We start from the raw sequence: 12,567 nt of genomic DNA, 5'->3' as shown, positions 1-12,567 counted from the left end.
AAGTGAACATATGTAGAATTATTATTAGTAGTAGTAGTATTAAATTTTAAGAAATAATTAGAATAAAATAGAAGTCTTTAGTATGTGTTTGTAGGTAAGATAAAGCTTGTGAAAAATTTAAATACAAATTAAAGTTTTAAAAGTAAAATTTATGAAACTGAATCGGAATATGTAAAAATGTGACAAATTCAACTATTTATTTTATAATTTTATCCTAAAATAAAAAAATTAAAACGAAGGTATATTTATTATTGATTTAAATTAAAATTTCTGGTTAACGTCACTCTGTAAATCGACGGTCAATGCGTCTCAAATTCGTAAAATTAAACCAAATAAAATAGGAGAAGAATAAAACTCCTTCCAACTAGGCTCGGTTTTCCAATAATTATTTGTTTCACCTCATTTTCTGTAATCTAACTATTTTTTAATATTTATTGTTATACTGCTTTAAAAATGTAAATAATTATTTTAATTTTTTTTGCCAAGTTTCGAATTTATATTCTTCCCTACAATTTTCTATACAGGTGATTGAGACAGATGAAATCTCTATTAAACAGCCTAGAAATTTAATTTTTAAAATTTTTAAATTTTAATTACTGTTTAATTTACAATCCGACTTAATGGAGAAAAGAAAAGAAATAAAAAATGGATAGAAATGTATTTAAAAGATATATATATATATATACACACTTAGAGTATTTAATAGAAATGTATTTTTTAATTTTACTTTATTTCTTTTATATCTACTGAACATTCAAACAGAAAAACAAATTATGGAAAAATAAAATAGATGGGGCAGTAAATTAATAATGACAGTAAACTATAAATAATAGACACATAAAAAATAATAAATTGAACAGAAAATGATATAATAAAAAGAAACACACGTTGATTGTCCTCTAACTTTACCCCAAATCCAAAACTTTGATTTGATGAGAATCTAATTTCTGACAACACAAGCCAAAAAGAATAATTTTTTTATGTGTTTCGCTATAATACTGAACAATAACTGTATTGAAATCTGTGTGCAAAGTTGAAGCCGTTATCATTGCCCTCAAAGGAGCAAGAGATTCCTTGTACCATTTTATCTTCATTTCGCGCATTAGCGTAACTATTCCAAGAGGGAAAGAAATTAGTTGCAGCTAGCTAACAGTTCCATCACTCTACCATGGAAAAATGAAGAATTGTAGATAATAAAGCAAAGCAAAGGAACAAACATGTCCTTTTCTTCGCTTGTACCTTTTACTTTGCCTTTCCAATTCAGTCCCCTCTTTTTCTTCTGCTAGTCCAATTCATGATTATCAAAGCCAGATCCTAATTAATCACTTAATTATTTAATTACAATTGATATTGGAGAACCCCACAAGTAAAGTTTCCTTTTTTAGTTTACAAACTGTGTGAAGAGAACGCTTTTCCCCTTACATTTCTCACTCTGCAAGGTTGTTCTTTTCTTTCATCCTTAATTCATTGGCTGTGTTTTCATATAACTGGGACATTCTTTTTCATTTTTTATTTTTTATTTCAATTTTCTTCTGTTAACTGAGTTGAGAGAAGCAATCCCAAAACCCAATCACCTTCTTATGTTTGTTCCCAAAGTTGAATTTGGCATTAACTGAGTGATAAGGAAGGGATTTCACAGATTCATTCACCCACCAAGTAGGACTTTAAGGTGCGTTAGCTTAGAGTTTTCTCTTGTACATAATTGGAGCTGAGCTTTTTCCCACGATGGATTCTGCATTTTTGCTTTCTGGATGCTTTTGAAGCCCACATTCTTGATGGGACTTGTTTTCACCAAATGGGCATGCGCATTCCTACTCTGCTGTTGTCTCATCACTTCTGGGGTATATTCAGGTAAGTTTGCTCGGTTAGCTTCAAAGTTTCATGCCTTATCTGTAATTTATTCTTCGAAGACAACGTGTTTAGTACATTGTCTCACTTGGCTCGTGTTGTGTTGAATGGTCTTGCCTAGTGGAGGGTTTACATGGGAGTTCTAAAGTGAGAGGAGTGAACTTAGGAGGGTGGCTGGTCATCGAAGGTTGGATCAAGCCTTCACTATTCGATGGCATTGCCAATGGAGACATGCTTGTGAGCTGCTTCGCATTTTGTTTATCCTTTCTTCTATGAAAAACACGACCCTTTGGCGTGCTTATGGAGACTTATCTTATGTTTGGCGTGCTTATATTGAAAAATGTGTAGGATGGGACAGAGGTGCAATTTAAGTCAGTGACGTCGCAGAAGTATGTATCTGCCGAGAATGGGGGAGGAATGAATGTGACAGTTGACAGGGATGTTCCATCTTCATGGGAAACCTTCAGGGTAAGATGCTTTGATATTCTATATCCGGAATTATCTGTTAGAATGCATCTACATAAGCATAGTAGAAACAATGTTACATGTTTAATCCACGTCCATTTGATGAATTTGTCCATTTCCTTGCTTATATGTATGTATTAAGTTGATTTATCCGTTTGAAAGGCTTCTCATTTACTACTACACCTTTTTTTTCAAAAAAATATGTGACATCAAACTTGAAGTATTTTTTGTCATTCTACTGACTTAAGCTGAGCTTCCACTGACATGGCGTACTTCAAAGAACCATAAAATACTAACAAAAATGGAACTGTGTTAGCTGAATAAGTTATGCTTTTGTTGACCCGAAGACAAATCCATAAAGATAAAAATACTCAGGTGAAAGACTGTAATTAGAGCTTAGTTCTCAGGCGTAGTGGTGATGACTACTTTGGAACAAATTCAATTTGCAAACTTTATTCTAGCTTGACTGTAGAATTTCTTTCAGGTTCTTGAATCTTGATCAGTTCTAATACAGCTACAGTTGTATGATGGTGGCTGTAATTCTTAGTAGGAATCTTTTTTCTTCTAACTTCAGTTTCACGTGCTATTTTATCTTGGAGGGTGAGAGTTACTTTCTTTTTCATCTGTAATTGAATAAATGTGAAAGGCACCGATATTTTAGCAGGACTTGAAACTAATGGAACTATATAAGAGTTGATCCTTCTGAAGTGATGTGTGGAATTTGACGCTTTATTATTTCTTATTTGCGTTGCAGTTATGGAGAACATCTGAATCAGAATTTCAATTTCGTACCTCAGAGGGTCAATTTCTTACGTGTGATGGTGGAGGCCACTTTGTCTCTGCAACAGCAAAATCTCCTTCAACGTATGAGACATATGAAATTGAGCGGAGTGGTAAAAATAGGATTCACCTCAAGATAAAGGGTGGAGCATATCTTCAGGTATTCATTCTTCTGATTCCTACAAACCATGTCTGGTCCAGTATAATTAATCATTTTCGATTTCTAAATTTTCACTTTTGCTTCAAGAACCATGTTAAGATCTAATTGGAAGCTATTAGACTTGAGTCACACAGGAAGTATGAGATAGGCCTTGGACTCTCCAACTATAGCAAATAACTTTTGTGGTGTGATTTTTCCGAGATTCTTATCACACCAATACCATATTTAAGGATCTTTTAAAATGGCATTAGTTTACAGTGAAAGATCATATTGAATTAAACTTTTAACAGATTCATTGACATGATTGAATATTCTGCAATACTATACAGGCTACAACCGATGGTCAGCTTTCAGCGAACTACCCAGGAACACCAGGATGGGATGATAATGCTGCCACGTTTGAAATGACAGTTGTGTCAAATAGCTTGCATGGAGATTACCAGCTAGCAAATGGATATGGGCATAATCGGGCAAAAGATGTTCTTCGGGTAAAATCACACGTTACAAATATTTTCTGTATCATTATCTATGGCAGGATTATGCTTTTGTTAAACATGGTTTGTTTATTTTCTGGAATACTTTTTATGATTATCCTATTGCAAATGTCACACATTACAGTGTTAACCGTGATTTATTTTCTTTGGGGCGCTGGGGGATTTTTCCTTCAATTCAACTTATATAAATTTTGTTTATTCAAATGCTATTCTGTCAGTGAAAGTGACGATACTAAAAAAAGTAAAATATCAGATTGTGTTCCCTATTTGATTGTTCAATTTTCTGTAACTGCAGAGACATAGAAATAGCTTTATCACAATAGAGGATTTCAAATTTCTATATAAACATGGAATAAATACTGTGAGGATACCAGTTGGGTGGTGGATTGCTTTTGATCCTGATCCTCCGGGTCCATATATCGGAGGAACTCTTGAAGCTCTAGATAATGCATTTTTATGGGCACAGTAGGTTTTGATTTTGCTGCATTATCTTCAAGGTTTTAGCACAATTGGAACTTTGNTAATTATCAGTTTATCANNTTGNAGAGAATATGATATCAAATGCATAATTGACCTTCATGCTGCTCCTGGTTCTCAAAATGGAATGGAGCATAGTTCAAGCAGAGATGGATTTACGGGCTGGCCAACTTCCCCAGATTACATTTCTGATTCATTACATGTTATTGAATTTTTAGTTTCAAGGTATTTTTAAATGTGCAAACATATTCTGAGATATTGTTCATACTATCCACTAACCAGCACCGTGCATCCTGCAAAATTTATTGACTACCTCTTTTCTTCCTGATCAGAAACATTACTGTTAATAAAATCATGATAAAGAAAAATACCATCGATGTTCTCCCCTACAATTTCCTCATAGTAGGAAGAGGAAATGCTGTTATTGGGTTTATGGTTTAGCAAATGCTTTGTGAATTAGTCTTTACCATAACAAACATTCACATTTGCAGATATGCAAAACACCCTGCCTTGCTGGGAATTGAGCTATTGAATGAACCATCAGCTGGCACAGTTTCATTAGATGTTTTGATTCCGTATTACAAGCAGGGCTACCAAATTGTTCGCAAATACTCTTCATCGGCTTACGTGATAATCTGTCAGAGAATTGGAGTTGCAGATCCTCTGGAACTATATCAAGCCAACATAGGATCTCACAACATAGTTTTGGATTTACATTTCTACAATCTCTTTGACCCATTCTTTGTTAACATGAGTGCTGTGGATAATATTCAATACATATACAAAAGCCGGGAAGGTCAACTGCAGGCCTTAAACAATTCAGATGGCCCACTTGTTTTAGTTGGTAAGATAGACATCAAAAACCACTGTTTGTTTTTACTCTGCATCATTATTTGGATGTTTCACAGTTACAAACCTCAAACTTTTTGAATTTTTGTGTGTAAATAAACATTGTCTGAACTTGAATAAACCTTTTTCCCTTGCAAAGCCTTGTTTCTCTCCTTTCTAGGTGGCCATAACTTAAATGGACTAATTTTCAGGAGAGTGGGTTAATGAGTGGAATGTGACAAAGGGATCCCAAAAAGACTATCAGGATTTTGGAAGGGCACAGTTAGATGTCTATAATGCAGCTTCCTTTGGATGGTGTTATTGGACAGTAAAAAATGACAGAGAGCACTGGGATTTTGAATGGAACATTAGGAACAACTATCTTCAATTAGGTATGTGGATGCAAACCAATACTCCTTTATTGCGTGTACATTTGAGACATTTGGAATCTCCTGATGCAACCATTGTACTTTTGCAGGTAACTCATCCAGAAAACAAAGCTTGAACATTCTAGGACTGTTAGGATTGGTATTCAGCTGGTTTTGTCTACTTCAATTTTTGTGACATCTTTTTTCCCAGGACTTGGTGCATATTGTGTGCAACTATTTCTTGGTTTTTCATTTGCTTTGCCATCATGTTCAATATTGTTGAATATTGCAGAATGCAATAGTGTGAAATATGCAGAATTTCTGCATGATTCTTATTCCACAATTTTAATAGCCGCATGTCATGCAAATAAACCTGATAAGTCTGATATTCAAAGTCATCCTTCTCTATTTGGATGCTAGTTACCGAACTCAAAAGTACGTTTATTCCTTCAGTAACAATGTTTTTCTTTGTTTTGTCATTCAATTCAGCAATGTGCATTATAATTAAAAAAAAAAAAAAAACATACTACCCCAAAAGGTCATGGTTGCATTGTCAGGTTGGGCTGACCCATCTGTCAACACTGGTTGGCCCTTAATTGAACTGGGCTGAAAAAGATGGGCCCAAGTGTTGGGTCTGGGACAGTACTATTGCAGTGCACCATCTCAAAAGTCCCTGTTCCACTTGCATTGCTAATAGCTAGTATCTCTTATGATCTTGACGAATCTAAAACAACTCATACATGCAATTAGATACCCAAATATTAGTGAGGATGTAGAATTATATAAACTAATCACTGTGATCTTCAAAATTTAATTCTCAACTCAGTATGTTTCGGAATCTAATTTAATTATGAATTCTAAAGCTGTATGCATACGATTTGTTAATAGTAATTAATAAGGAGAATATTATGAGCTGTCAACTAATTGTGTATAGACATTATCAAAATGCTGTTGTATCCTCACGAATATTATAGTAATCAGAGGATATTGCGTTGAGTTTTTGCTTTTTCTAAGAAAATAGCAGACTAAACTTTGAAGCTAGAGTTACCTACTTTCATGCAGACATGGCCATAAAAAAGTTGAAACTGCTCAGTAAAAGAATAGGGTGTGAAAAGGTTGTCTTTGAACTTTCATTATATTGTGATATAAAAACCTGAAAGCAGTAATAACTTTAACGTAACATGAAACAATAAGGAGTGAAAAGGCATATTGATCAATCATATCCAAAATCATGAGATGGTAATAAGAACATTGTCCTATATAATGAGAGAGAGAAAAGTATGAAATAAGATAAATAATGTGATAAAAAAGAGTATTATAGAAAATATTATGGAAATTTTCAGAATAATATCACACTTCTTATAATACTGTTTAGCTGAATGAAATAACAGACCTGGTACTTTTCTTTAAGAGAAACGTTTTTTTTTTCATAACCTATTAGAGTAGACATTCTATAAATATCCATCGTCATCTTTTTTCTATCTTCTTGACACTTAATATTAATTATCACAACTACTAAAAAAACTGAAGTAGGGAAATTTGGTAATAGGTAACCGTATCCAGGACAAAGGTTTCTTACACTTTTATTTGATTTTTTTTATAGATTTGTTACATATGTTAAAATGTTAATTTTTATAATAAATATTTTAAAATTATAATCAAATTAATTTTCAGGAATTGGCAGTGGAAATTAAAATTAAACTCTGTCCAGAAAGATGAAATGCAGGAAGTAATATTCATATCAAACACTGCTAAACAGAAAAAAAAAATATATATTATGAAGTAGAAAGACAGTTCTTAACTTCTGCTACAATGAAAGGGAGTGGAAAAAAAAAAAGCCAATAGACTGATAGGCTTGAAGCTACCTCTCCCAAATTGTTAAATTCTGTCCAAACCTAACACAGCCAACAAAAAAGAAGAGCACTTTGAAAACTATACATACAGAACATAGGACAAAACCATGCAATGCATACCTAGGCACGGCTCAAAAAAGGGTAAGCTTTTGAAAGTTGAAATTAACGACTCTGAATATATATATACACAGCAACAATAATAAACAAGTTAATTAAGGTCACTTGGACCTGAAAAAGAAAATACTAAGCTCTTGACCAATGCTTCCTTCAGGGTCAATCAAATGAAAAGATTCAGAATTGGAGGAACCACGAACCCTTTGAAAATTGGCTCTAAGGTACATAAGCTCGTCCTCTTGATGCTGCAGTTCCTTGCAACTGTTTATAACACCAGTCCCTACAGCAACAGAACTCATCAAACTCAGTGCTTCAAAGTCACCATTTGAAGGCCTACGCTTAACGGCATACCCCACTTTCCTCCCGTTGCAGTACATGCTCCAAAGAGGTGAGGAAAAAAGATTACTGTTGTTGGTGGTGTTGTTACATGAACTCTCCAGCACAATTCTGAGATTGCCCCCTCTCATTTCCTTAGCCAAAACGCTTGTTGGAACTGCCAACTCTAGCAGCAGAATTGGGTTGCTTGAGTTGGAATTAGCCTGGATGCAAAAACTGACCTTTCCTTTGCGATATCCAAAGATAGTGCCAGTGATTGTGGCACAAGTCATGAGTTGTTGATGTTGTTGTCGTGGATACTTTTGTTGGAGACACTTTTGTGATTGGTCTTGTTCTTCGAGGAAGAAAGTGCAGTTGCAAGTGGGGATTAGAAGCTCCATGATGGAACGTAGTAGCCTCCATGATCTTACTTGTTTCTGACAATCCACTGTGGTGACGGTGCTGGCACCAACCGTGGTGGCGATGTAGGCCATATTATATATGTGTGTGTATTTGTGCTGTCTTAAACTGGTTTGGTTGCACTTTGCACCTCTTGTGTTGTGTGTGGTTCAGGACTTGCTTAAATAACAAAAGTGCATTTGTGTAGATAGATGATAATTCATAATTCTAGTCACTTTTCTCTTTTTCCTTTGCATGTTCTACAGTTGACCTCATGCTCCTCATCAACACTGGTTCTACAGGAATCTAGTGTTTGATTGGTTTGAACCACTGCTTGCTTATATATTTTGTCACCAACTGAAATGTTTTATCTAAGAAAAAGGTGTGTATATATATATATATATTGTATACATGTAATGGAGAGAGAATGGGAGAAAAAAAAGAGTGAGATAAGATAAGATAATCAATGCTATGAGATGGAGAGAGAAAACAGTATTATACAAATGATATAACTGATCTTAATATCCTTCCAAGTGGATTATGATGCATCCAATATGCAATAATGTCTCTCTTTTTGTCCTGCTTACTTAATTATGTGAACTTTTTAAAATTTTCCTTTCACTTTTGCCATAAAATATGATATATTTCTTGGGTTTATTTTTCTTTGTCCACGCAAATACTTGAGCACGATGTGTCAAACCAGAGCTGAAAATCTTATATATACGAGAATAACTGTGCTGTCCCAGCTTTCATTTGTGGCTTATTAATTGAATAACTTTTCTGTATGATTGTGGAGGAAATTTGGGGATGGAGATTTCCGTACCACCATAACAACAATATTCCATATCCAATCATTCGTGTGTTAGATTTGAAAAATTATGAGCCTGTACTCTCTATCTCTTTTCATGGAGTGACGAATAATTTACACCCTTAAACATGATATTAAAAACTGATTATAGTGCACATGATTGAAAATGATTTATTCATAATTTAAAAAAATATATATCATGTAAAAATAAGGATACATATTTTTTATCATAAAAGTATAAACATACAACTATGTAGAACTATTTATCTTCCTGCACAACAAATACATATATCTGTATATGTCCTTGTTTATTTACTGATATGGTTCATGTCATGTCAGGTGTCACACTGTTAATTTTAGTCCATTTAAAATGTTTTCCAATTGCTAAAGAAGACAGTGGAGGGTGGAAATGGATACACGTGATTGTAAAATTGCTTGGCAAAAGAAGTTTCAATTTTTTAAAATACTTTCTAGTTGATATCTTTTTGAAATGTTCAGATATATGATCCTAATAATTCAGTCTTCATTTTGATTACCACCCAGTACAAAGGTCAACACTGAGAACAACCAAGAGAAAGTAAATGGCTTCTTCTATAATGTTACAGTCAAAATGGGAAAAAACACACAAGTTCCTTAACAACATATATGAAGTTTTACCCCCTCTGGTTAAGTATATACGTGAATGAGTCTATGCATGCAACATGAATATGAATTACGACAACAAATTTCCTTTCTGAAAAACCGATTCACCTACTCGTAACAGACAATATCCGTCAATAATATATTAACTATATATCCTTCAACTCTAATACTTAAGACATTAGTTATGCATATGACTCCGACGACTAATAGAATCCAACACTCATGAACACTGAACTCAGTCCAGTAGAATCACACATTGAACAACATAAATGTGTATGCAGATGGTGTTGTAAGATTTTTGTGTTGGAAAAGTAGAGTAGATTAGCAGTGGAAGTAGCTTTTTGTGGTGTGAATTATGAAGAAGGTCCTACATCTCCAAAGAAATAGTGGTTTGTGTGGGATAGTTGAGCCACCACAAGACGGCACTACATCTTATGTCTCTGTCCTGTTTTCACAAAACCATGTGGGAGGATGTTTGGGGCCAAGCGTGGCGTGTCCAACCCTAAATCAATTTCATTGCCGTTTGCTTTTGTTCTCCCTTTACCCTCCCATGCGTCCCCTTCCTAAAACAACACAGTCACCATAAATTCCTCCTTTTTCTTCTTTTCTCCTTCTTTTTGAAGCAAAGGGACCCATTCTTTTTACGCAATGTTCCCCATTCAAAAAAATCTATCTTCTGCTTCTGCACAAACATATAAAATATAACAGTCTGTGTAATCGTAGCAGACAGATTCACAGGCGTTAAACATATTCTTATGTTGCACTAAACATTTTGTTTGTTTTGATGTAAGTAGACATTTTGAAAGATTTGGGAGATTTAACCGAATCAAAGTGATTATAAGAAAAAGTGTGGACCTTGGATGTCGTTTGCTTTTGGTTGTGTAATAGACACCAAAGTTTGGCAGTTAATGGAAAGCTTTGATGGTGTATTTGGCACGTGTAGGAGACAAAAGAAGGTGTTGATGATTGTAGGTTGGAAAGTAAGGGGAGAAAAAATGTCATACATTTGACGACAAAAGTGTTTTTGTTGATGTTAGGTGGCAGCGTGGGTTGTGTTAAGACAATTACAGTAACGCAGAGACTCTGAATCATAAGCGACATGAGACAGTACAGCCTTGAAGATTAGACAAAAGTTAGACTCTTCTTTCTCATTCCGAGCTGTACTCAACATCTTTCATTCCAACCAATCTTCCCAGATACCTTTTTTTCTTTTTATCTTTTTAAAATTCAGTTGGGCCGAGGCCCAATTCATGTATTTCGGCCCAATTGTTGTGTATTTAGTATTTATTTCTAATCTTACTTTTTAATCACTTTATCTAATGTACTTATTGTGATATAAAATTAAAAAGATAAAACAGAAAATTTGGCATATGTTTTTTTTTTTATCAAAGTGAACAAATTTATTATATTTCTGTATATTTTTTAAAAAATTAGACTAGAGGAAAGGAGGAAATGATATTATATAATAAAAGAAGAGAGAGATGAAATAATAAAGGATATTAAATGAGGCATTTAAACTATTGGAATATTATAAAAAGAAATAGAAAACAATCTGCATAATTAATGGAGAGAAGAGGGTTGAAGAGTTAGACAAAACATTAAGTTAACGTACATTTATTCAGCTTAAGTGGATAGATGAGTTACACATTATATAAATATGTGACCGATAACTTTGTCTTATTCTTCAATTAATTTTATGACTCTTTTTCCCATTAGTTTTAAATTCGTTTCTTTCCGTACTTACGTTTCTATATTTAGATAGAAGCTAAAATCTACCTTTTTTAAATATATCTATTATCGTTTACTAAAATAATTATTATTACAAATATTCTTAGTAATAGTATTATTATTTTTCTGAATATTCTGATACTTCAAGTAAATAGTACAACAAGTATTAGAAACGACTTATTTCTATTATCTTTAATAATAATTTAAATGTTTTTTTTATATTTTAAATATATGGTGTTTGAGGCACTTAATTTAGAAAGAACACATTAACATCTATCGTGCGATCAATAATGAAACCATTAAATCTCTTAGACCTAGAAGAATAATAAGTTATTCTTTTTGGATCTTCGTTAGGAACTTATGTTTTTATTATTTCTAATAACTTTATATCTTTAAGAGTTGATGTCAAGTTGTAATTTAAAGATATTTTACTCTCTCAAATTTTGTTAAAGATAAAATCATGATGGAATTTCACGCTTTAGAGTGGATAACAATTTGTATATACTGATTGATAAAAATATTATTCAACAAACTTGAAATTGGAACAAGATGTATTAGAAAAATATATTATAAGTATTCTTCTTATTACTCCTTTGAAATTTTTGAATTTAAGTATAATACATCATTATCTAACTTGAAGAAGAAAGATTATACAAAAACTATAGTTAATCACATTATTTGAAATATTATTTATTTTAAAATATATATTTTTAATATAGTTTCATCCTTAAAATAAAATAATATGTCAAAATGATGTAAAGAACTCAAATACTAATATAAAATACATTAAACACATAAAAAAAATTAACATAATTAAATTAAAACAACAATATTCATCTATTTTAAATTGAAAGAATAAAATGTATTAAAGTTTTAGACAAAGATGAAATGCAATTTTGTTTTAAAATTTAGTAACTAAAACATGTTTAATATTTTTTTATAATAGTTTAATATGAAAAACATATTTAATTTAATTTTTATTATATAATTGATTTTTTAAGGAATATTCCGTGCATATGTGATGGTAAGGCTCGAATTATGATTTATCTTTAGTTTAATTTATTTAGATTTTTATCCTAAACTGTATATTTATAAAAGAATTGGGAAAAGGCCAGACATTGCAATCAGAATAAATTAATTATATATACACGTGGTTGGAATTAGTTGAAACCAAGGTTTTGTAAGTTACCAATATATTTTGATAATGTTTGCAAGAAGTTTGAGCTTAACCCTCTCTCATCCCATACAGCTAAAACATAACTCTGAACATGTTTTTGTAGCTCATGTC

At 32.6% G+C, this 12,567-nt stretch overlaps 2 protein-coding genes across 2 annotated transcripts; one reads left to right on the top strand and one right to left on the bottom strand.

Annotated features, from left to right (window-relative positions):
- The first annotated feature begins 1,082 nt into the window (after window positions 1–1,082).
- LOC106755616 (probable glucan 1,3-beta-glucosidase A) lies at window positions 1,083–5,948 on the top strand. The gene is made up of 10 exons (XM_014637802.2): window positions 1,083–1,851; window positions 1,970–2,085; window positions 2,197–2,316; window positions 3,068–3,253; window positions 3,583–3,741; window positions 4,043–4,212; window positions 4,294–4,449; window positions 4,716–5,068; window positions 5,265–5,444; window positions 5,531–5,948. The coding sequence occupies exons 1-10, from the start codon at window positions 1,752–1,754 to the stop codon at window positions 5,614–5,616; spliced, it is 1,626 nt and encodes a 541-aa protein (XP_014493288.1). The 5' UTR covers window positions 1,083–1,751; the 3' UTR covers window positions 5,617–5,948.
- Window positions 5,949–7,209: 1,261 nt separating this feature from the next.
- LOC106755958 (protein MIZU-KUSSEI 1-like) lies at window positions 7,210–8,419 on the bottom strand. The gene has a single exon (XM_014638191.2). The coding sequence runs from the start codon at window positions 8,194–8,196 to the stop codon at window positions 7,492–7,494; it is 705 nt and encodes a 234-aa protein (XP_014493677.1). The 5' UTR covers window positions 8,197–8,419; the 3' UTR covers window positions 7,210–7,491.
- Window positions 8,420–12,567: the final 4,148 nt, after the last annotated feature.

The sequence above is a fragment of the Vigna radiata genome, chromosome 2 (assembly GCF_000741045.1).
Source record: "Vigna radiata var. radiata cultivar VC1973A chromosome 2, Vradiata_ver6, whole genome shotgun sequence".
In the NCBI taxonomy this organism is placed as follows: Eukaryota; Viridiplantae; Streptophyta; class Magnoliopsida; order Fabales; family Fabaceae; genus Vigna; species Vigna radiata.
This window is presented reverse-complemented; position numbering and strand designations above follow the sequence as displayed.